This window comes from Diorhabda sublineata, chromosome 5, assembly GCF_026230105.1.
Source record: "Diorhabda sublineata isolate icDioSubl1.1 chromosome 5, icDioSubl1.1, whole genome shotgun sequence".
Classification (NCBI taxonomy): Eukaryota; Metazoa; Arthropoda; class Insecta; order Coleoptera; family Chrysomelidae; genus Diorhabda; species Diorhabda sublineata.
In genome coordinates, this window is record NC_079478.1 from 18,131,084 (window position 1) to 18,155,926 (window position 24,843).

The 24,843-nt window shown below is 32.8% G+C and overlaps 1 protein-coding gene across 2 annotated transcripts; it reads right to left on the minus strand.

Annotated features, from left to right (window-relative positions):
- Window positions 1-4,524: 4,524 nt before the first annotated feature.
- Window positions 4,525-24,843, minus strand: LOC130443970 (glucose dehydrogenase [FAD, quinone]-like). Of its 2 annotated transcripts, XM_056778899.1 has the most exons (4): window positions 24,516-24,610; window positions 11,379-11,679; window positions 9,163-9,381; window positions 4,863-6,338 (listed from the first exon to the last, which is right to left on the minus strand). In XM_056778899.1, the coding sequence occupies exon 4, from the start codon at window positions 6,184-6,186 to the stop codon at window positions 4,888-4,890; it is 1,299 nt and encodes a 432-aa protein (XP_056634877.1). In that variant the 5' UTR covers window positions 6,187-6,338; window positions 9,163-9,381; window positions 11,379-11,679; window positions 24,516-24,610; the 3' UTR covers window positions 4,863-4,887. The 2 variants fall into 2 exon arrangements, with proteins under 2 accessions (XP_056634878.1, XP_056634877.1); XM_056778900.1 differs by lacking the exon at window positions 11,379-11,679 and having other exon boundaries at window positions 4,525-6,338; window positions 24,516-24,843.

Genomic DNA, 24,843 nt, shown 5'->3' on the forward strand with positions numbered 1-24,843 from the left:
ATATCCGCCATAAAAGACAGTCGTAATAACCAAGTTTTATCATACCACCGATCATTCAAATTCAAAGAAATATCTGTAAAGAATGTTTGTAATTACACTTCAAGTTCGAATAGCCTTGTTAAAATTTTACCCCGAGATTAGCATCGCACTTCTGTATGGAGCAGCAGTGTTTTATGTTTGCTGCCATAATCTTCACACAATAATGAGAACAATCGAGATTGCAGTAGTCGTGATTTGATGAAATTTGCTATTTTTACCGCTTCATCGAGAACTAATTTTAGATTAGACGGCATTTTCTTTGTCGCAGAATACTGGAACTCTAATAAAGCGTTTTATTTTTTATTCGTGGTGGCTCCTGTTCTGCCGGTCAACGTGTTTGCTTCATCTGTACAAATGTCTATGTAATCGTTCTAACTGAGATTGTTTTCTTCTAAAAATATCTTTAATTTATCCAAAATTTCATCTCCGGTAGTGTTTGTGGGTAGCGAGAAACACATAAGCATGTCTTATTCAAAAAAGGATAATATGAATATCTCACAATAACCAGCAATATGACCAGACAAGCACCATCGGTCGACTCATCCATTTACAAAACGAATTGTGTCTTTTGTAGAAGTGTAACTAATTCTTGTTTGACATAGCTTTCCAGATCATGAATTCACCGAGAAACAGTATCGTTTGATAGTGGTATGATAGGAAGATGCGTTGCAGATTTATGGTCATCAAATTCTCAGCGATAGTGTGCGCTTCACCTGCTCGCGTAATGCGATAGCTCACTAAATACGATGCCACCGTGACCTTTTCATTGACGTTTTGCGTTGTGTGCATCACAGTTGTTTGACTTTTCAATAAATATTTTTTACGCAGGACAAAATCTGTTTTCTTGTCTTTAAACTCAGGGTGTACAGTTTCTAAATATCGGCGCATATTGGTAGATACTATAGAACTATTAGCAAGCAGTTTACTACATAACAAACAGAGAGGTGAGCCGTTGGAATAAAAAAATCCGAAATTGCTATATGGTTTATCAGATTTCCTTTTCTTCGGCTTTGAAACCGTGGAGCTTGACTTGTATCACTATCTTTATCTGGATTTGCTGCATCTTCCTGCTGTTAAACCTTAGCCTTCGTTGGATGATTTTGCTGCCACATGTTTAATGCCTTTAAGTCAACATTCCATTCTTATTTATTACTATCTAAGTACGTTGAATGTACAGCAACGACGAGCAGAATAATATTGTCACGAATCTTCAGCACTATTGATCGATCGAGTACAGTGCAAAAGTGAGTGGTGCTTCGCAAGATGAACTCGACTGAAACCATAGGTTCAGACTTATTTAACAAATAAACGCGTGAACAGTGATGCGTGGTGAGAGGCGTTACTCGCCAAGAGAAATAGAAAGAAATGGATCCACTCGACTAAATTATTTACTATTCTACTCGATAAATTTTAACAATTGAAGAAAAATATCGATTTTTGATTATCAGTGGTCTTTTCGTTTTATTTGATGTCTCGCGGGGCCCCCACATAGGCTGTCACTGATTACAAAGAATAATTTAAGTTAGATGGATAAAATGTAAATTCAAAAAGTATATATTGTTTGGTTTTTTAGAAAATACTGATTTATTTGTATCAAAAAAATAAATAAAACATTGATTGGATCTATCAGACAGTCAGCTAGTATATGTACAGAGTGAGTTTTATGTGTGGAACGCCTCAATTATCTCGGTAACGGCTTGTACGATGTTTATAAATTTTTGTGCACAAGGGCCTTGTGATAAGGCCATTATTATGGAGGTACTTACATTGTTGTCAGATCCTTTTTCTAGAAAAATAATGAACTTTGTTATTTCAAATCACCTTGTATATTTTTCGCTTTTCGAAATCCTTAAGACATATTCATTATTTTTATCTAATGTTTTCTATAGCTAGTTCTAGTTATAGCTACATTTGCTTTATCTCCGCCGAAGTTAAAATCATACATTTAGATGGTAACGACTGCTACAATAACAAATTTAACGTTTCAATAAATTATTATTATTATTGTTGAAGTTTATTGAAAGTCACAATGGATCGTTTATCTAAAAAAGAATGAATTGATATTTCAATGATATTAGGATATGGTGATAGCTGTAGAACTAAACAAGAAACGTGTAATATCTGTAATAATTTATATCCTAACCGAAATCCCATAACGAGATAGTCTGTAAATTAGTAAAAAAGTTTAACAAAACTGGTTCTGTAAAAGTAAAAAGTAAACTTTTTACTAACTTACTGACACTAGACCTTATTACCAGATTTGTATTAAAGAATATTCAAATTAAACGAGTTTATTCAATCGTAGCCATCTAAATATTATAACTTTGGTGGAAATACTGTAAATGTAGCTATAACTCCGAAATTATGTCATTCATTACATGAAAAATAATCAGAATATTTCAAGTTAATTATTTTTCCGGAAAAAGGAAAGATCTGACACCACTATATTACTGGCCGTATCACAAGGCCCTTGTACAAAAAAATTTATAAAAATCATACAAGCTGGTTACGAGATAATTGATGCGTTCCATGCATAAAACTCACACTGTATAAAAGAAAGTCGTGAGTGAGATAGATTCGTTGGACAGAATTTGGTTTCCCTGCAACCGGTTCACCAGGTTGCAGGGAAACCGCAGAAAACCTGCAACACCGACAAGGAAAGGTGTTTTAGTTACACTATTTAAACTCAAGAACGGCCAAACCGATTTGGCTAAGAATTGGTGGGAAGGTAGCTTAGAACCAGGAGAAGGGCATAAGATTTTTATCCTGTTCCCGTGGGACATACATATAAAAGTCGTGTCAGTTAAATCGGTGGTACATGATGCATCCAACGTTTGCACCAACATTCACGGACCAACGTACAGCTCAACATTGAAAGGAAGGCTGGATACAGTGCGGTAACTACAAAATGCGTCCAACATTCACATTCTAAAGTACTGCTGAACATTGGAAGGAAGGCTGGATGCAGTGCTGCAACTACACGATGCGTCCAACGTTTGCTCCAACATTCGCGTTCCAACGTACGGCTGAACATTGGAAGGAAGGCTGGATACAGTGCGGCAACTACAAAATGCGTCCAACATTCAAGTTCCAAAGTACTGCTGAACATTGGAAGGAAGGCTGGATGCAGTGCTGCAACTACACGACGCGTCCAACGTTTGCTCCAACATTCGCGTTCCAACGTACGGCTGAACATTGGAAGGAAGACTGGATGCAGTGCTGTAACTACAAAATGCGTCCAACATTCGCAACAGATATTATTTATTTGTATGCCAATAAAGTAGTATTTCAGCCGCGGCGTGCACAACATTTTTTACATGATACATAAGATCCAAAACTTTTTCAATTACACTGAGGAAAGAAAATAAATAATAGAGAGTTATAAACATTGTTTTTATTGAACAATATAATGTACTTAATGATATTTGCACGTCAATGTCAATATTAATTTATTAATTATTCGCAAAAAGTAATGTTGATTGTACCTCCAGGACAATTATAATATTTATTAGATTGGATGCAGATGAAACATGTATATATATCTCTACTAGATGTCGATAGAACCTCTGTAGATGGGTTTGTGATTTCGATACAATGTGTAGATGTGTTTGTGTCAACTGTCAACATTGAAGTGGCTAGGTCACATTTAAGGAAGTTGAAGTTGTCTACTCCAGAGCGTCCCGAAAGTGATTTGCAGTACGGAACTGTCACTTTCACTACATGGAACACTCAAAACGCAACTTTCGGTATGTAAATGAATAAGGAACGAACAAGTTTCAGATGGCGTCGTCTAAAAAAATTATTTTAAAATAATAAATAAAAAATGATACTGGCACTTCTGGATTTTCATACAAAACACGTAGTATTCACGCTAAAGGCAAGAAATGTGTCTAGTTGTACTACAAGTGTTGGTTCCAACTTCGTTCTAATGTTGGGTACTTCTTTGACGGGGGTCAAAAATGCCTACTTTCCATGTCAACGTTGGAAGCAAAATATTCGTCGAATAACATGCGCACTACGACCACACGATGCGTCCAATCATACCAGCGTCCAAGGTTAGAAGCATTGGACACATCCTGTAACACCGGTTTTACACTTTCGTCTGCGTTTTACACTTGGTTGGGAGGTATGCCTAATTCTCCAATGACTTTTTCAAATTTCTTTCTATAGGGATCGACTGCTGCAGTGTCAAATGAATTTTTCGCACTAAATACACGAATTCCAAAGTGATTTTGGAATTTTTCCAGCCATTCTTTTTCTCGAAAAAAACTTTCTTATTCTTCGAGGATTTCTCCTGAGTTGAGCGAGTAACGATTTTGTTCTTGGGGAAACCAAGAGTGGAGGCTATCTTCAACCTGCGGGCACTCTCCAGTTTTCAAAGTTTTTGGAATATAATTTTTTGGAACGATTGTTAATGTTTTATGTGTACGCTCACACTGTCATGGCATTTCACTCACTTACTTGAACAGTAAAGTTCACGGTTCGCGGCAAATCAATCGCACAGCTACTGACAAGTGGAAAGTGTTTTGTTTACATCAGTACTGAACGACCAGTCTAAACCTATATCCCCCTCTACATCCGGCTTATGGCGCGGAACAAAAAAGACAGACTATTGTGCCGGATTTCAAAGGATCTACTGTAAATAGACCAATTACATTTATCGGTTGGTTGTGTCATTGTGTATTATTATTTAAAACATCGTGCTAAGCGATTGATAATTCACGCATTTGTCACTGAGATTAATTCCATTTGAACAAAGTTTCCAAGAAAATTTCTTCACCAAAAGGTTGAGGTTTACATAGGAAAGAAAATAAAAATTAGCAGATACAAAATATGTTTTTATAATATTTAGCTTACGTATACAGTTTGTCCATAATCAATTTTAATCACATCACTGATTTTTTCTGCCACCGTTGTACATGGAATGGTCAGATGTCCTACTATAGGTTCGGGGAAAATACTGGCATCGACAACTCTTAGATTTTTTATACCGAAAATTTTCAAATTTGTATCGACAACTGCCCCTTTCGTTGGATCCGTTCCCATAGCACATGTACCTGTCATATGCAGTCCATTTGTACTACGTTGTTTCAAATAGCATTGCCAGTAATCTTTGGAATTATATTGGTAAACTGCACATTCCGGAGGTCGCTCATCTGAAAGCTTTACCTTGTACTGTTTGTACGGTTTAGTATCCATGAGTTTAAAAATGTATTTTAAACTGTGGTACAATTCTTCTATATCCTCGTTATTAGTGTCGGAAAGTAAATTAGGATCTATTAGTGGGTAATCATACGGATCATTGCTTTTTAATCGGAGCGAACCTGTTGATTTCGAGCCAAAATACGATAATATATTGTAAACATTTATGTTTTGAACAGTTGGAGCATTTGGTTGCATTGTCGCTGTTACGTTTTGAGCAATATAAGAATATACTTCAAAATCTGGTATATTACTGATATTTCTATTTATTTGGAAAAAGCCTACATTTTGAGAATAAGTCACGGATGTTAGCTCACCGTAACCTCGTAAGTAATTAGCTAATTTTACAGAGAAAGGCTTCTCTCGCATTGTAATGTTGGTAGAAAATGGCAGAATCACAATAATGTGATCTTTATATTGACTTCCTACTTCTAAATTTTGAATCACTTCAATGCCCAAAGCTTCTAAATGATTTTTTGGTCCTATTCCCGAAAGCATGAGAATTTTAGGACTGGCTATAGTTCCGCCTGATAATAGAATCTCTTTTGAAGATTTCGCTCGATAAATTCTTCCATTTTTACTAAACAAAACACTTTTGGCTGTTTTGGTTACGTTATTAATCTCAATTTTTATGACATAACTTCTTGTAGTAACTTCTAAGCTAGACCTTCCTAGAAAAGGAGTTATAAATACATTTCCAAAATCCTCCCTTTTACCAAATTTAACAAATTGTTGAATAATAGAAGTGCCGATCATATTTGGTCCATTGTAATCGATTGTAGAATACCCTAGTTCCTTGTTAGCTTCAAAAAATGGTTTGCCGTATTTTTCATTGAACATCCCATTTTGAACATTTAATAAACTATCTTGTCCGTGATAAGATATATTTATCGGTATATCAGGTTTGGTTCGATGGAAATATTCAGTTTTTTTAAAGTACCGCATTAAATTATCATAGTTCCAAGATGGATCATCGATCGCTTTAGCCAATTTATTATATTGTTCGCGTGAACCACGACAATAGACGTATCCATTTATCAGAGTTCCACCTCCCACACCTTTTCCAGAATTTATGGAACACGATTTGTTGCGATTGCCTACAATGAATAGAAGCAATGATTATTTGTCTTTTAACATATAGCCTTGAACAAGCAAAGATAATTCAAAATATTGAATTGATGGATTTGAATTTAAAAAGCACTACAGAATGAAAGAGGAAGAATGTGGTCAGTCTGTTGACAACTAGAGGTCGCCGTAAATTATAATGTTTTGTTACTATTTTTGATTGTATTATAAAATTTCTAAACACATTCCTAAACTAAACCTTTTATTATTAGTAGTTAATGATTATAAAAGAAATGGATTTATTCTCTAAATGAACACGCTAAAAACATTAAAGGAACTTTCCACCTGAGAAGCTAGAGGCCTATTTCCTAAAAGTTGCAAGCTGCAAAACGCCAATTGAAACTCCAGAACATGATGGGACATGGATGACTTTGAAGTCTCTGATTAGGTTGACATGAAGAGTTGTTAGATCTAGTGCTAATATGGCTATCGTACAGAAGAAAACATCAAGTGTGACTGTGTGTGAATTAACGAAGAAACACACTATCGCATAAGTCGCATTTTTTCAAAAATCGATATTTCATGATTTATCGATAACTAAGACCCATATCTATCGTTATACGTCGATAAAGTAGATATCTGTGGAATAGTTTGGCATCAAATCTATTTTTGCGTTGGGATATCGCCTATATTCAACGGATAACGTTCATTTTATGAGGTTATACAGGGTGCGGCAGCATAACTTCCTTTTTTAAAAAGTTCGCCATTTAGTCGGTAGATGTCGTAACGGAGTGCTAGTGGTCTCGTTCGAGAGGGGGGACTACAAAGTTTTGTCCCGGCACAGTTCAGTCGCCATCATGCGTTGTAACAGTGAGGAGCGTGCGTTTGCCGTTGAGGTTTACTTTTCGAGCGGATGTTCTGTGATCGCAACCCAGCGCGCCTTTCGGAATCGCTTTAATTTAGCCCCCTTGTCCCCTGTCCCGGACCGGAAATCAATTGTTACGTGGGTCACTACGTTCAGACAAACTGCAAGTGTGACAAGACGAAGAACTGGAGTCCTTCGGCCCATTAGATCACCGGAGAACATTGAGTTAGTTAGAACTTCAGTGTTGCGATCACCACGGCGTTCTGCGCGCAAACATGCGTCTGCCCTTGGACTTTCCGATCGTTCTGTGAGGAGAATACTTCATGATGATCTTCATTTTCATCCATACAAGATGGCAATTGTGCAGGAACTTTCTGAACGTGACTTCAATTCTCGGAGGAACGCGTGTGAGGTTTTTCTGGAAGTCGTTCCTGAGGACGCTATTGTTTTTTTTAGTGATGAAGCCCATTTTCATTTGTGTGGATCCGTAAACAAACAAAACATGCGCTACTGGGCTGATACCAATCCTCGACAATTGCATCAACGGCCTTTGCATTCACCTAAAGTCACAGTGTGGTGTGCAATTTACTCACGTGGAATTATTGGTCCCTGGTTCTTTGAGGAAAATGAAGTCACAGTGACAGTGAATTCGCACCGGTATGTAAACATGTTACAGGAATTTTTTTTCCCACGGCTAGATGAGTTGGACTTAGGGGACACTTGGTTCCAACAAGACGGAGCAACGGCACACACTTCAAGAACATCGATGGCTGTTTTGAGGGAACACTTCCCAGAGCGCCTTATCTCAATTAGGGGCGATTTGGAGTGGCCAGCCCGCTCTCCCGATTTGACCCCTTGTGATTATTTCCTATGGGGTTTTTTGAAATCCCGTGTGTATGTGAACCGTCCAAGGACCCTACAAGATTTGAAGACGAATATCCAGGAAGAAATTGCCAACATAACGCCTGCTATGCTGGCAAGAGTCATGACAAACGCCAGAAATCGGTTTACTCAGTGTATGGAGAATGGGGGACGTCACCTAACTGATTTGATCTTCAAAACTCAGTAAAACAAAACTTTATGTATGTGCCTGTATTATAAAAAACGAATAAAAATTTTCTGATTCATACAATAAGTTTTATTAACTTTTGAAAAAAGGAAGTTATGCTGCCGCACCCTGTATTTATTTTTATTTTTTTGGAACTATCTTCAAGTTTATTTTTGGAATATTCGTTTGATTTTTTTCTCTTGATACCTAGTGATTATGACATAAAGGTCTAACAAGTTTTTAATCTGAATTATTTTTGAAATATTTTATCACAGTATATTTTTGTTATTCAATAAGTTACCGTTTGAATATTCTCATTTTTGTGGACTCGACGTACACTTCTCAACTTTTGTTTTGATACCGATGGATTTCGATGCTAATAAAAATATAGAAAAGGGAAATTCAGTGAAATATATTTTATTGAAATTTACATTGGTAGATTGTGATAAAGTCTAAAAGTTATTATTAAAATTAGTCAAAACTGCATCAAAACATTTAAATAAAATATCCACTTATAAATTCTATTGGCATTAGTTTTATAATCCAACTTACCGTAAAAACAAATAGCACTAGAAAATGTTTATTACTAGACATTATTTTAGATATAGTTATTACAATTCCTGAAGCGACTGTTTTATACGGATTATATTGATCGGAAGTGCTGATATTAAAAGTGAATTTCCATTAAATTTTTATTGAAAAATGTACTTCAAAAGTTTTTAAGTGTGTTTTAATGTAAATTTTTAACTTTTCTATATTATATGATACTTTGATACTGGTGGAATTGATAATAAAATACTATTTTCAAATTTAATAGTATAAAACTTTTTCTGAACATGAATGTGGAGTATTTTTTTTCAAATTTGATTCATGTTCAATCAATTATAATCTATTGTCTAAGATCACGATAATAGTTAATAAGAACTTTACAATAATTTCTTACCAAGACACGCGTTTTTTTGAGGAACTGACGTATAAGCCCAGTTGTATTTAGATTTGATATGGTAGTCAAAATAAGCAGGAATATTTATCAAACCTCCATCAGAAAAGTCTCCAGCTTCTATTAAAAGAATTTTCCATGATGTTATTTCTGATAACCTATTTGCTAGTACTGTGCCACTTGCTCCCTCACCAATAATTATAAAATCGTAAGTACCATAATCTGAAATGGGAAAAACTTCTAAACTCGGCGAAATTTGCAAATGTCTTTAAAGAAGAATTAAAGTTATAATAGAAAAATACTACATTGTCAATAGAATTATTGTGTTTCTATTATATTTTATACAAGGTGTGTGTTAATTGTTTAAAAATGGTTAGTTAAAAAGAGTTGAGATGTTGATGAATTTAAAACACACTAATTATTCAAAACGATTACTTTTACATTGTTTAACTAAATATATAAATACAAATGTATTGTATGTAACAAGTTAGTTTCCAGGTTTTCTACTTATTATTAATAAATAATTGTATTACAGTTTTTGTATATTTTTACTAAATTGCCTTCAAACTAGTCTTTTGGTAATTTCTAAGATATGAATTCAATTTCCATAACTCGGAAAATTCTTTTTGAAAAAGTTTCTAAAGCAGTTCATAAGAGCTTGGAACAATAAAAAATCCAGCAACTTCTACACGGTCAATAATAAATGACAGCTTAACTGAACTATAAGATTGTCAATCTTGAGGCACCTACACATTCTCAAAATCAACTGATGAGAAGTGTGAAATTTCCTCTCGGAAGCGTGGCGTAGTGTTGTAATTAGGTAAGCGGTAAATATTGTCTGAAAAGCAAGTATATTGGAAACTGATGAAAAATAAGCAGCATTATGATTAAAACTCTTTTCATCTGATAAAAAGAGGTTAATTTCACCTAAAGCTTTAAATTTTTCCTTGTACCTTTCAGCTGCCTTTGGGTTATTACTTTGCTACCCTAGGAAGTACGCACACATGTTTGGTGTACTTGAATACAACAGTGGAAATATTAACAAAAAAATGTTGTATTAATTTCACTGACACAGATCTGAAAAGTATCTATGAAGTCTTTTAAGCAATATGCAACAGAAAACGATAGAAAAAGTCAATTGTTTACACCACGGCCATCATTTTGACGTATATCAGCTATTATCTTAGATTGCCTAATTGCAACTGACCGTCTGAAGTAATGTTAACTCCGTTGACATCAAAATACCAAATAGTATGTATTTAAATAGTATATTTGAGTGAAATTGCTTAGAGTTTGAGCATTATCTTGCCATTGGGATCCAGAAAAAGTGTCGATAAAGATTAAAAAAATGTCAAATCATATATCACCATGAGCTGATGATTCTGAAAATATGAATTTTTTTCATGTTGACACTAAATTTATAGTTTAGTCATTGAAAACAACACCAATTTTCAAGGAAATTTCGATTCGACTAATAAGTACCCCTTAAAACAAAAAATTAAAATATATTAGTTTTTAGCATTATTTGGTCCAGATAAAAATGAAATTAATTATTTGTAAATCTCTTACTCGAACACGTTAATGACTAAATCCACAGATACAACCCCTTTTAATCATCCCTTTGAGCAACGAATTACTGTTTAGGGCGCTTGTATTCAAAGCATTTTGATCAATATTTTTCCTTTCACCAGCTTAACATTTTTTAAGTGTATAATCGGTGTTGTTTCTCAAAAATCGTTTTTGGGTTTTGGGTCTCTTTTTAAAAATACGTCAATATTTCATTTAATGTTCAGCACTGATTTTATTATCGAAATGGAGCATAAAGCTGAAGGTCAAGAGCTTTTCGGAAACTATGATCGAGTTGACCATGTTCGGAAACTAACCCGAATCACGTTCATTGTTGTCCGAAAATTAATCCAGTTAATATAGTCGTAGTCATAAGTTATGATCCTTTCTATCTTGGCAGACTGGTGGGTAAATGCGTTCAACTGACGGTTTGTTTTATCTGTCTATGGCTTTCCGAACATTAACACGCAGAGTGCCATAATGAAAACACAAATATTGATGTCTTTTTGGCCAAAGTTTTTTTTATTGTATTACTTTATTTTTGATATGCTTTATAACCCGGGGGGGGGGGCGAAGGGTTAAAGCCAACCGACGCGCATTCTTGTTGATTTCGGTGTTGTTTGGCGCATTTGCCGCTTAGTATTTGTTCTGACCTGGTAGAGTTCACGTCGTTTACGTTTCTTGCAGCGATGGCAGTTTTGCAGATTTGTACTGACTCTCTTTATTGGTGTGATTTAGATTTTGTATTGTGTTCAGAATGGGAAGCTACGAAGAAGAGCAGCAGAAGTTGAAAAAATTATGGGAAGATGTTTTGTCAGCTAGTGAAGACGATTTTTCGCCCGATGTGAGTGAATATGAACCATCGGATAGTGAATTATCTAGTTCAGCATGTAGTTTTTCCAGAAGTATCCAGTTCCCCTTCTAATTCTCAATCACTCCTACCGCCAGCTGAAACTGAAAATAGAAGAAGTTATACGAAAGAATCTAAACTACACTGAAGAAAACGCCGACGAAGAAGGAGAAGTTCCGACAACTATTATTTGATCGCCTGTTGCAGGAGAAAACTTGAATAAATTTTCTTACACCGTAAAAAATTCAGGAATTTCTGCTGCTTATTACGAGTTTTATGAGAAATCGCCGTATGATTTTTACAAAATGATGTGTACTAACGAACTATTTAATTTCTTTGTGAATCATACTAATTTATACTCCGAACAAGAGAAGCTTCAAGCGGCAAAATCAAGAGCTTTTATTCATTATTAGAAGGAAACCAGTCGTGAAGAAATGGAAAATTTTTTTTGGTGTATTATGCTAATGGGTTTGTTTCAAATGCCTTCCATAACCTCTTATTGGTCGACTAATAAGATTTATACTAATTTCCTAAAAACTATCATGCCAAGAAATTGCTTTCAGCTGTTATTGAAGACATGGCATTTTACAAATAACCAAAATGTTCCAGAAGGTGACAGATTGTACAAAATAACTCCACTCGTGATAAAGCTTCTATAATGCGTTCAAGCCCCAATTGTTCCGAGCGAATTTATATGTATAGATGAGACGTTAGTGCCTTTCAAAGGCAGGTTAAAATTTAAGGAATATATTTCCAACAAGCGCCATAAATTTGGAATAAAACTTTTCAAGCTATATTTGGAAAATGGCTACCTTTATGATCTTTCCATTTACTGCGGACAAGAAATCCAAATCAAGAACAAACTGTGCATTCTAACGTCGTCTTGAAATTAACCGTTAACTTACTAAATCAAGGTAGAACAATTGTTGTTGATAACTACTATACATTAGTAGAGCTAGCCAAGGCATTACTCCAAAAAAAACCTACTTATTGAGTACCGTAAGGAGCAACAGAAAGAACAACTCAAAAATTGTTACCCAGAAAAATCTAAAACGAAAAGAATACAGGAGAGTAATAACGACATTTTTTTAGAAAAATGGAAAGACAAAAGAGACGTTCTTATACAGAATTTGTTCCCGAAGTAGTTACCTTAAAGAAAAGATCAGGAGAAACAGCAAAACCAAAAATTCGGATAACAGACTATTGGTTTTACAGAATAAGATAAAAAAAATAGGATAAAAGAAGTCTTATATCAATCAATCATTTATTGCAACACGTGGAGGCTTGGTTAGGTTAGGTTTATTGCAACTCGTGGAGGCTTGGTGACATTGTGATATACATTTTATTTTATTTCTAAAACAAGAACACCGGTTTGTTCCACATTGTTTATTTGCGGGCTTGCATCCACATTTTTAAACCCTTGTCCTCCCGAGACTGATTGCATAGAAGATGCTTCTCGTAATGATATTAATTTTTCTTCATCCAAATTTGAGCTAAAATCCCAGGAGAATAGACAATCGCTTGGCCATTTTTCGATGCATTATCTATTGTCAGGCTTTATATAATACTTCGGGAGAATAGGCATACGTGGCGCGCCATCAGCCAACTTCCTATTATCCTGGGATATTAGCTAAAATCCCAACTTGTCTATTGACCTACGACAAATTTTTTTCTTCTTCATTTCACTTAGCTTTGTAATTTTCATTTTTAAACCGTTCACAAAATATTGAATAAAATTTGACTTTAGGCAGTTATTTAATTTTGATTGTGGGAAAAATTCCATGCAATTTCTTGCACGTTGTCTTGCACCATGTCAAGCTAGCTTTAATGTCTCGACTTCACCTCTGGGTCGTTAATGGACGATAATAATTCACTTTTACACCTTGGCATATAATCACAAATCCTAACTAAAACACTTAATGGAATTCATATAAAATATAATCTTACCATTTATAACGTTATCTGTAGGTTCGTACATGCGCGCATCTTTAACACCATTTTTTATTAGATCAATATAATAATTTAAAGTGCCTGTTTCGTCCTTATAAATTTTCGTCGTTTCAACCAAAAGATACGTTAAGAATAGGACAAATAACTTCCAGTATGTCATGATGACTATTTTTTTATAACATATGATTCTCGTTATTGAAAAATATAATATATATTAAAATTCCATAAATGCGTCGTTATGCATCATTAAAAACATCATTTTGAGAATATCATAATTTTATTGTGAGGTAACTGAACATTATTTCAAGAGATACTTAAACTGTACTTAAAGACAAATTGAAAAATAATTAAATTTTACTACCTATTAGGATATAAAGCTAATTCACAACTTAAAAAAACCATGGGCAGATAATGTGATAAAAATATTGGGAATCCTGCACAATGAGGTTTTACGTATAAACTATAACCCTGTTAACCCTCTAACGGTAAGGTGGAGTGTTTCATCATAAAGAGTAAGGAGGGGTCAGATGCGACCCATTTAGGGTTTTCTTTAAAAAAATGGTTTTTCACCACCAATCTGATAACTCAAAAAATCAGGAACATATTTTTCCAAAGCAAAATGACAATTTTATAAGAAACTCTTGTTACTTGGTAGTTTGTGGTAACAGTTTTTATTCTACTTATGATCACTTTTAGTTTCATAATCTATACCAATAAAATAATTATTTCAATTAGAAAACTACATTAAAAGTTTCATTTTACATTGAAACAAAAGTAATATCTATTTAGGAACTCTCGGTTGTCATTCGGTAACAGCAATAATAGCATAAAGAGACATTATTCAGGCTTATCAAATAACAAAGTGAAGTACTTTTTTCTTCTTCTTCTTTATTTTGGCCTCCACCTAAACAGTATTTGGCCAGCGCTAGTTTTCGCTTTGATTTATTTTAAACCAAAGCTTAAATACTTTTTCTGTTTCTTTTTTGATGACTTCTGTTCTTCTTGTGTGCTAAACATTTTAAAAAAAGACAATCACAACAAAGGTTAAAACTCTTCTCGCTCAGGGGCAACGGCCGAGAATTTCACACATTTGAGATATTGCCTCGGTTTGGAAAATTAGGACCAGGGTCTTGATAGGAAGGATTCTCTTTTGACTTAATTTCATATTATTTTTGTTTATATCTCAATTTTGTATATTTTGATAAATTTCATGATTAGATTTATAATGTTGTAGTTTTCCCTGTTTGAAATGTTGGTTAATGTAATTGGTGTAGGTATTTTTAGTTCAATTAGCTTGTTATATAAATCAAAATTGGGAGTTCGATTGATGGAGCATCCGAAAAAAATGTGGTTTAGATCTTCCGTTTGTCCACAGATACAGTCTGGATCAGTAGCACATCCTATTCTAAATAAATGTTTTTTGTTGCGGCAATGGCTCGTTCTGAGTCTGCATATTATTGTTAGATGCCTTTTATCTATAAATGTAATTTTCTAGAAGAAAGGTGTTTTCGGGAATCGAATTGTACCATTTTCCTTTGTTTGCAAATGAGTTTTTCCAGTGTTCGTTGTGTTCTGTTTTAATTTGTTCTTTAAAATGTATATAAATGTCTTCTTTATCTATTTTAAAATTTTCGGCTGGTTTATTAAGATTTCTTCCGATTTGCGCAAGTTGATCAGCAATTTCGTTCCCTATGACTCCAGCCTGTCCATCCATGCTAGAACAAGATTGTTATTTTCCTTTACCAAGTCCACTATTAATTATTTTATTTTTTGCTATTTCGATCGCTTTAATTATTGCAATTATTTCCGCTGTGCATATTTGTATGTAATTATGTAGTCTTAAAGAAAATCGGTAATTTAGGGAAGGAATATAGACGCTGCAGCCCACCTTGTTGTCTTCCGGATTCAAGGATCCATTTGTGAAAATCCATGTATATTCACTGTATTTCGGTGCAAATTCGTTGATGAATTTTTGTTGTGAATATATTTCGTCTTTTTTGTTTCAGAAAATACCGTATTAATTCAATTCAAAGCACGGGTCTATTTCGCTTACGTAAATATTTTGATTTTTCTTCAATTCGATTTTTTGCTTCAATTAGGTACGCCCATTCTTTCTTTTTCCAGTACCCTGTTTTTTCTCTACACTTTTTCCAAAGTTTGTCAGTTAATTCTTTTAAAGGATTTTGATCTTCTGTGTATATTTTCAAGTAGAATTTAGTACTTAATAATTTTCTACGGTATTCTAACGCCATTTCTCCAAATTCTGCTTAGAGACTATTAGTTGGAGTAGATTTCATGATTCCACTTATGATTCTTAGACCCTTATATTGGTTTTGATCTAGTTTAATCAAGTCTTTTTATTGCATGGCTTAAGTGTAGCAGAAGCATAATCTAGATGAGATCTTATTAATCCTTTATATAGTAGTAATAATGTAACTGGATCTGCTCCCCAGTATGTTCCACAAACAGCTCTCATTATGTTTAACCCCTTGTTTACTTTGTTTTCAATGTGTTGAATGTATGATCCCCAATTTAAGCGTTTGTTCATTATTACTCCTAAATATTTAATATTGTCCTTGAAGTCAATTTCCTTGCCGTTTATTTTAATATTTTCGCTTGTTGCCCAGTTTCTTCTATTGTTTCTTAAAATTACTGCCGCGCATTTGTCAGTGGATATTTGAAAATTATGCTTGGTAGTCCACTTATGAAATTCAATTAGATATTTATTCATTTCTTTGATTATTTTTTGACGATCCGTTTCTTCCAGTGCAATTACCATATCGTCAGCGTATTGTATTATCCTGAATTTTTTGTTAATATCATATACTGATTTGGTGTATGTTGAAAAGGACTGGGCTCAGGGGTGAGCCTTGGGTTAAGCCTTGACTGTTGTCTTCTGGTCCTATTAGATTCTCTTCTGTATCTTTTACATATAAATTTATGTTGCAGAATAAATTGAATATAAAGTTTATTATTTTAATTGGTATTTTAATTTCACTCATTACGTTGTATAGCATATGTAGGTCGACACTGTCATAGGCTTCCTTTTAAGTCAATGAATACTGCTATTAGGAGTTTTTTTCGGTGAATGCTTCTAAGACAGAATGTGTTAATAATGATATAGCTTCATTGCATCCCTTGTTGCTACGAAATCCTAATTGGAATTTCGAGAGGAGAATTTTTTGATTTTCGATTATCCATTCTATTCTTGTTTTTATAATGCCCTCTAATACTTTACCCACGCATGATGTTAATGCAATAAGTCTATAACTGTCGTGGTTTTCTGCATTTTTTCCGGGTTTCAGAAATGGTAGTATTATGGTTTCTTTCCATTCTATCGGAATTTTATTTGTTTCAACGATCTTGTTATATGTATGTTTTGTGTGTTTTGGTCTAGATTTTTAATCGTCGAGTAGGAGATTCTGTCTTTCCCAATTGCTTTGTCTTTTTTCCTTGAAATTATGTTGTTGAATTCGTTATATATTATTGGTTCAAACTTGTCATTACAAGTTGCTAGACTGAATTCAGGGTTGATTACAAATAGTCAGGCTTTCTAAAATTTTCCCTGTTATTTGATGATTCGGAAAATTAGTGTAATTGTTCTGAGAATAGTTTTTGAAGCCTTTGATTATTTTATTGGTTGTGGCTCTTTTTATTTTTTAATTTTAGTTTTACATATTCTTTTATCCTTTTGAGTTCAATGTAATTTTCCAAGTTAGGTGAATTTATAAATTTGTTGATGTTTTCTCTACGTTTTTTGATTAGTTCGAAGCATTCCTCGTCGCACCAAGCTGCATATTTTGATTGGTTCATTCTTATCTAACTCATAGGTATAGTTTCGTTTGCTGTTACGTTTAGGGTGTCATAAAAATCGATGTAATCCAAATTTTCCTCTTTTTCTGTCAATTTATCTGTTATTACTTTGTTGAATGAGATCCAGTCGGCTTTTTTAAAATTTCTTTTGTATATCACCTCCTTCATAAAGTTCGTTCCATTAGAAAATTCACAAATGTGAGGAAATGGTCACTATTACCTGGATCTTCAAATACTTTCCAATTACATTTTTTTGCGGTTTTACTAGATACAATGGTTAAATCTAGTGCCGATGGGTTGCGATTGTGCTCCCCCATATTTTGCCATTAGTATCATTACTATTGCATCCCCATATGCTGTCATGAGCATTAAAATCTCCCATGATTATGTGCTGATTTGTTGTGTTAGATATAATTTCATTACATTCTTCCAAGTTTAATTTTTTGTCCTGTTGGATTGTATATGTTAGTTATATTAATTTTTAATGATGATACCTTAATTGTTATTACCTGGAGAGTTTTAAAAATATTGCTTTTTGATGATATGATATGATGGTCTATACTATTTTTAATGAGGGTGCAAATCCCCCAAATCCGTCGGTTCTGTCTTGTCTGTATATGCTATACTTTTTAATGTTAAAATGATAGTTGTCGTTCATCCATGTTTCGTGCAATAAAATGACATGTGGTTTTAGATCATATATTAAAAATTTTAATTGATCATAATTTTCTCTGATGCTTCTAATATTCCACTGTACCATTTTAAAGTTTTGATTTCCGCCTTGATCTCGGTTTTTATCATTTTCTTTATTGGTTTTCGTGCTTCCGTTGTGATTCATTGTTAAGATTCTGTTTTCTGAATTGTTCAGTAGCCTTACCATAATTTGGAGCGTATATTCCCTATCATATTCCCTAAGTTAGTTAGCGGTATTCTTAATTTCATGTAATATATCTGGATTTTCACTTAATGTTTTAGTATCTGCTTCATCTTCACTATTTACCATCGAGGGTGGTATGTAGTATGTTGATGCTGGGGACTGGTTGTACGTTGATATTGATGCTGAGGATTCTTGTTGGTTAGTCTCTTTCTGATGATATGTTATTTGTCCATTGGGAATTATCAAGGCCCCTTGATGAGCTTCCTTATCGTAACCTGGTGAATTAAGTTTCTTTTTTTTTGGCATTTACTCTTTGTGTGAAAGTGTTTCTTTTAGAAGTATTGTCGTAAAACATAGCAAGATGGCCGCGTCGGGGAAAAAGCCTCCCGATCGCCCAGGGATAAAATTATATAAATGCCATGAAGACACTAAGTTTGAATCAGTAGTTTGTGTTATTTGTGAATCAGTATATCATTATAATGATTTTGTGAGAAGAAAATATGGAACTCAAATAAGTGATTGTTTAGTAGTTTGCAAAGAACATAAAGAGGTAAACCTAACCTCAATTGGTGACCACGTGTTAACACAAGAAGCGAGAATTCTAATAGCTCAAATAAAATGTAATGCACAAGCCGAAACATTGAAGAGAGAACAACTATATACAAAAAAGGTAAAAAGTCTATAAAAGAAAATAAATGAACAAGAAGATATAATTAAAGAAAGTGAGAGAGAAATTAATGAACAGCAACAGCAGTTAACACAGCTGGGACAACAACTAACTTTAAATAGTAAATTAAGACAAGACAATTATGAAGATATGGATCTAGACGGCACAGTTCACGATAAATCAGTTTTTGAAAAGGTAGAAATAGAAACTTTGAAAATGGAAGTAGATCTACTAAAAAAATTGAACCAAGAATTAGAAGACAAGAATAATCTATTAAAGGAATTACTTAATAAAGAGAAAAAAAATGAAAATAGAAATCTCAATGCTAATACATTTGCGGAAGTTACTGCAGGAAACATATTAAAACCAAAAATAGCACACAAAATAACGATAAAGAAAACAAATGAGGAAGGAACATTAAAAGAATTAAAACAAAAAGTAGCAAGATGTCTAATAAGTCAAAAAATGATACAAACAAATAAAGTCTATGAAAAGACAGAAAAAAATGAAATAATAGTAAGTGTACGAGATAATCATAGTGTGGAAAAAGCTGTGGAAATTGTAACCTCTAAACTAGCTGATATATGTGATATCAAAATTGAAGAGGTCAACAAACCGAAGTTAAAAATAGTGGGAATACAAGATTTTGATAAAATGAGCAAAGAGCAGATTCAAGAAGACATCAATCAAAGAAATTATTTCAATGTAGAGAATGGATGTACAGTATTACATATGTATACTAATGATAAAAAAGGAACACAAACAGTTTTAATAGAGGCACCTGCCGAAGTATATAAGAGATAACGGAAACAAATTATACATTGGAATTCAAAAGTGCAGAGCATATGATTATATAGACGTAAAACCATGCTATAACTGTGGTATGCTAACTCATAAAGGACAAAAGTGCAAAAACAAAGCCACGTGTCTGAGATGTGCTGAAAATCATATAACCAAAGAGTGCAGAAGTGAAGAGGTTAAGTGCATGAACTGTGAGTATAGCAACAACAGATATAATACAAACTATCAAACAGACCATGAAGCAACGGATCACGAGAAATGTAAAATATTCAAAAGAAGAATAGAAAAGTATACTGACTACAGAGTGAGACCTGATGTGATGACTGCCGTAGGTAAAGTAGGAAACTACTATAACAAGATGATATATGTAAACAAAGCCAATCTGTCTCCAAGTGCCCTGAATAACTTAAATAATAGACCAGCAATTCATAACCGACATGATTAATGATATTGTAGATGAAATACAAAATGAAATTGTACAGCAGGCTGTAGCATACGATGACTTGGAGGCTCTTAATAATAATTTAGATACCAAAGACAACATTTGTATGTATGTTAATATTAGAAGTTTAAATGCAAATTTTGAAAAATTACAAATTCTAATTGAGAACCTCAGAGGCTAACCGTATATTATAGTGTGTGCCGAATCATGGAAATTAGAACATTGTCAATATTATAAACTAACTGGTTATAACTTATATTATAATAACAGTGCTATAAACAGGTCGGATGGTGTTGTTATTTACGTTAAAAAGAATATAAGTCAAACGACTGAAATTATAGAAGTAGGAAGATTAAAAATTCTGAACACAATAATTAACCTAAGTAGCAACATCATATTAGAAATATTATCTTTGTACAGATCTCACGATCTTAGCTGTATAGAATTAAAAAGAATGTTAAAAATCATTTTATAATTGGCGATTTTAACATTAATATATTGAAATGTGATAATATAAGCGAAGAATTTTTAAATAATTTTATAGATCATGGTTTCCTCCCGGGCTTCACAAGCGTAACGAGACCTTTTGATGTGAATAGCGAAGGTGGAACGTGCATTGACAATATTTTTATTAAAACAAATGAAAAGATTAATGCCAACACTTTTAAATTAAATATACCAATGCCAGACCACTTTCCACTTTTTGTTGGCGTCAGGAGATCTCTGACAAAAGTAGATAAGGAGAAAAATGAGAAAAAAGTATACAATTACAAAAAACTAGCAAACATAGCAAGTACAATTGATTGGTCACAGTACAAGAAATATGATCCAAATGAAGCGATAAACTTAGTAACACAAGAAATTCAAAGCTGTCTTAAAAAATCTGAAATTGTAATGACCAATAAATGTAAAAAAAGTAAAAATTTACCTCGAAAAATTTGGATTACGAAAGCAATTGTAAAATCACGTGGAAAAAAGGAAGCATTATACAAACAGCTAAAATTAGATCCTTTCAATGAATATTTAAAAAGCAAATACAAAAATTACGTCAAAATATTGAATAGAATTATAAAAGACGCTAAAATCAATCACGAAAGAAAAAATATTGAACAAAATATTGAAAACTCTAAGAAATTATGGACAATAATAAACTCTAAGATAGGGAAGAATAGATCTCATGATAAAAGTAGTATAAGTGAAATTAAAACTTCTAGCAATGAAATAGTCAGGGACAAAAAGAAAATTGCAGACATAATGAATTCTCACTACTGCAGTATGGGAAAAGAAATGAGTAAAAGTATAAAAACTCCAAATAACAAAACAATAACCTTACCGCAAATGAATGCAAATTCAATCTTTATAAAACCAACAAACAAAGCGGAAGTTTTGAAAATAATTGAGAATTTGAAAAACAAAAATGGTGGTATTGATAAAATAAGTGCCAAATCTATCTATTAGATGCACTAAAACTTGCTGAAGTGATTCCTATTTTTAAATCTGGTAGTAAACAAACAATCGAAAACTATAGACCGATATCTTTAATATCCAATATTGCCAAAATTTTTGAAAAAATTATTTATAATAGAATATCGGATTTCATAACAAAAAATAAAATACTGAGTTCAAAACAATTCGGTTTCATCAAAAATAGAGGGACGAAAGACGCACTGAACTATATTACAAATAAAATATATGAGAATTTAGACAAAAGTACTCCGATAGCTATAACTTTCATTGATCTAGCAAAAGCTTTTGACACTGTCAATCATGAGATACTGCTGGACAAATTGTACGCATACGGTATACGAGGAAAAGCCAATAATTTAATAAAAAGCTATCTTAATGATAGAAAGCAAAAGGTCAGAATAGGTCAAGATAATAGCGATTTCGAAAACATAGACACAGGAGTACCACAAAGTACAATTTTGGGTCCTATTCATACTATATGTAAACGATTTATTGATAAGTATGCCTGATAATATAGTATCTTATGCGGATGATACCGCAATCTTTTCTATAGGTAAGAATTGGGAAAATGTGGAATCATCAATGAATATATATCTTGAAGAAGTAGCAATATGGCTTACATTGAATAAATTAACATTAAACATAAAAAAAACGGTATATGTTGCCTTTGGAAACTATTGTATTAGTGTTCCAAAAGAAATAAATATAACTATAAATAATGAAAAGATACAAAGAGTCGATAAATGTAAATATTTAGGCATCATTTTTGATTTTAATCTCAGATGGAATGAGCATATTGAGAATACTATTAAAAGAACAAGATATCTACTTTTTGTTTTCTATAAATTATCAAAAATTATGACAACAGATACACTATTGATGATTTACTACGCATTTTTTCATAGTATAATAAGTTATGGCAATATTGCATGGGGTGGTGCATATAAAAGTATTTTGCAATTACTGCAAAATCTTCAAAATAGGATACTTAAAATAATAAGTAAAAATTCTTTTCCACAAAAAAAACCAATAAATCTTACACAAATGTTTGCACTAGAAAGTCTCAAGTATCATTATAACGTATTAAAACATATATACTTAAACTCGAGCAGTACTACAAGACGTAAATTAATACAGCTTCCAAAAACATACAAAACTGTAAGTAATAAAAATAACAAAATTAAAGCAATAAATATATTTAATATGTTGCCAAATGAACTTAAAGAACTAGATGTAAGTATGAGAGCTTCTCACAAAAAATTAAAAGATTGGATTATTGAAAATATATATATATATATATATATATATATATATATATATATATATATATATATATATATATATTAAATGGGTAAAGTTAAAGAACTGGGTTTTAGTTTTAACTTATGGGTATTATATTTCGAAAATATATATATTAAGATAAGACTTGATCCTGTTAAGGATATTAACAGATGATCTAAGTCTATAAAACTAAACAGGAATTATACCGACGATGATTAAAATAAGTATTATTGTATTGAAAATTTTTATATTCTGTTACATTATACAAAACAGGTTGTATTAGTTTTAAGTTAGTTGTAAGGGGATCAAATATGGCTAGGAGGGTCTTGCTATGCTTGTCTCGCGTCTCCAGACTGGCGAACAGGAAACTCGTTTTCCTCTGTCGGATTACTTTGTGATTTTGTATTACTTTGTAATGTAATGTACTGTTACTCTGGCAAATAAATAAATAAATAAATATTTTGATTGTTGTATATGTTTCTTCTCTCGCTAATTGTGATTCCGTTATCTTGTTTTGTCGGATTGCCAGGCAGTTCCGGGAATTCGTCATATCTTCTTATAAATCCCTCTTGTGTATTTTTCTTTGGATTTCTTTTGGAAAATCTTTCATTTGCCTCGTAAAAGGATATGTCATCTAGTGACATCGCTTCTCTTATAAGGTGTTGTTTCATTATGCATTCCGCTCTGTCTTCCTCTAAGTGTGTTTCTCCACAGTGCAAGCATATTTCTTTTTAGTTTTACAGTGTTTTTTATATGCCCCTAGTTTAACCAGTTGTAACATTATAAAATTGGTATAATGTATGGGGTAGTACTCTGTGGTCTATTCCGCCTATCTTCACACTTGTCGGCAGGGTTGTTCCCGAAAACGTATATCTTATGGTCTCTGTTGGCACTAATTCTACCTTATTAGTTTCTTCGTCAACATCCTTCGAATTATTTGTTGTTTCCGCCCTTAAATCTACCCTGTCTATGAATTTCTTTTTCCTTAGAAATCACTTTTATTGCCCCATTATTTACTCGTGAATATTTATTTAATAGTTCATCCGAAATTGATGTGTCTATGTATTTGACTATTCCTGTATATGAAATGTTTTTCCTTGGTATAAAAACTTCGTACCATTTATTCCTGACATCTTGATTTATCAAAAATTCATTAGCATCGGTATATTTTGAAAATTCTACACTGATCCTATTTTTCCCTTTTTCATTTATTTTTTTAACATTGTTTATTTTTAAGTCAAATATTTCTCTAACAATTGCTAGATAATTATAGTTTCCAATATTTTTATTTTCCGAACCTGCCTCAATATTAACTTTGAACGGTTCTTTGTCTAAATACGGGTATTTATCACTACTTTTTATATTTTGTTTGCCTTTTTTAGAACCTGCCGATTCTTGACAATCAACATCAATTTCTTCTACATTCATTTGTATTACGTTTTCGCAATTTTTATACCTTTCAGGAGGGCCAAGCCCCCCCCGATTTTTCTCCCATTGCTTCCCTTCACTGTTAATTTATTGTATCCCTGTTAAATTTATTTAAAAAAAAAAGAAAGAAAAGAAAAAAAAAATTTAAGATAGAAAAGAAATGTTTCCATGAATGAAGGTTTTTCTATACAAAGGTTTATATAAGCTTACTTACCAATTATCCTTCTAAAATGGCACTTAGTTGCACTTAATATACTTAATTTTCTTACGCACGTATTACCTTCTCGAAAGCCTAAACACAAGTGAAGTACTTTTCAAACCACTTCTCTAACCAGTTATAGGACTGGTCCTTTTGAGTTTCAAAAACATATTTTATGAATCACAATCAATAAAAATAATTGAAAATAAACCAATAAAAAAATTTAATCACAAGTAATAAAGTACTACTAATCAGAATATTCATCATTAGTAGCACATTTGGGACTCAAAATAATTTTATGTTCTCCACACAAACTGCTGTTGCATTTTGCACAAAAATTGTT

Coding starts and splice junctions, on each gene's coding strand:
- LOC130443970 (XM_056778900.1), bottom strand. CDS start 6,186: ATGCGGTACTTTAAAAAAACTGAATATTTCCATCGAACCAAACCTGAT.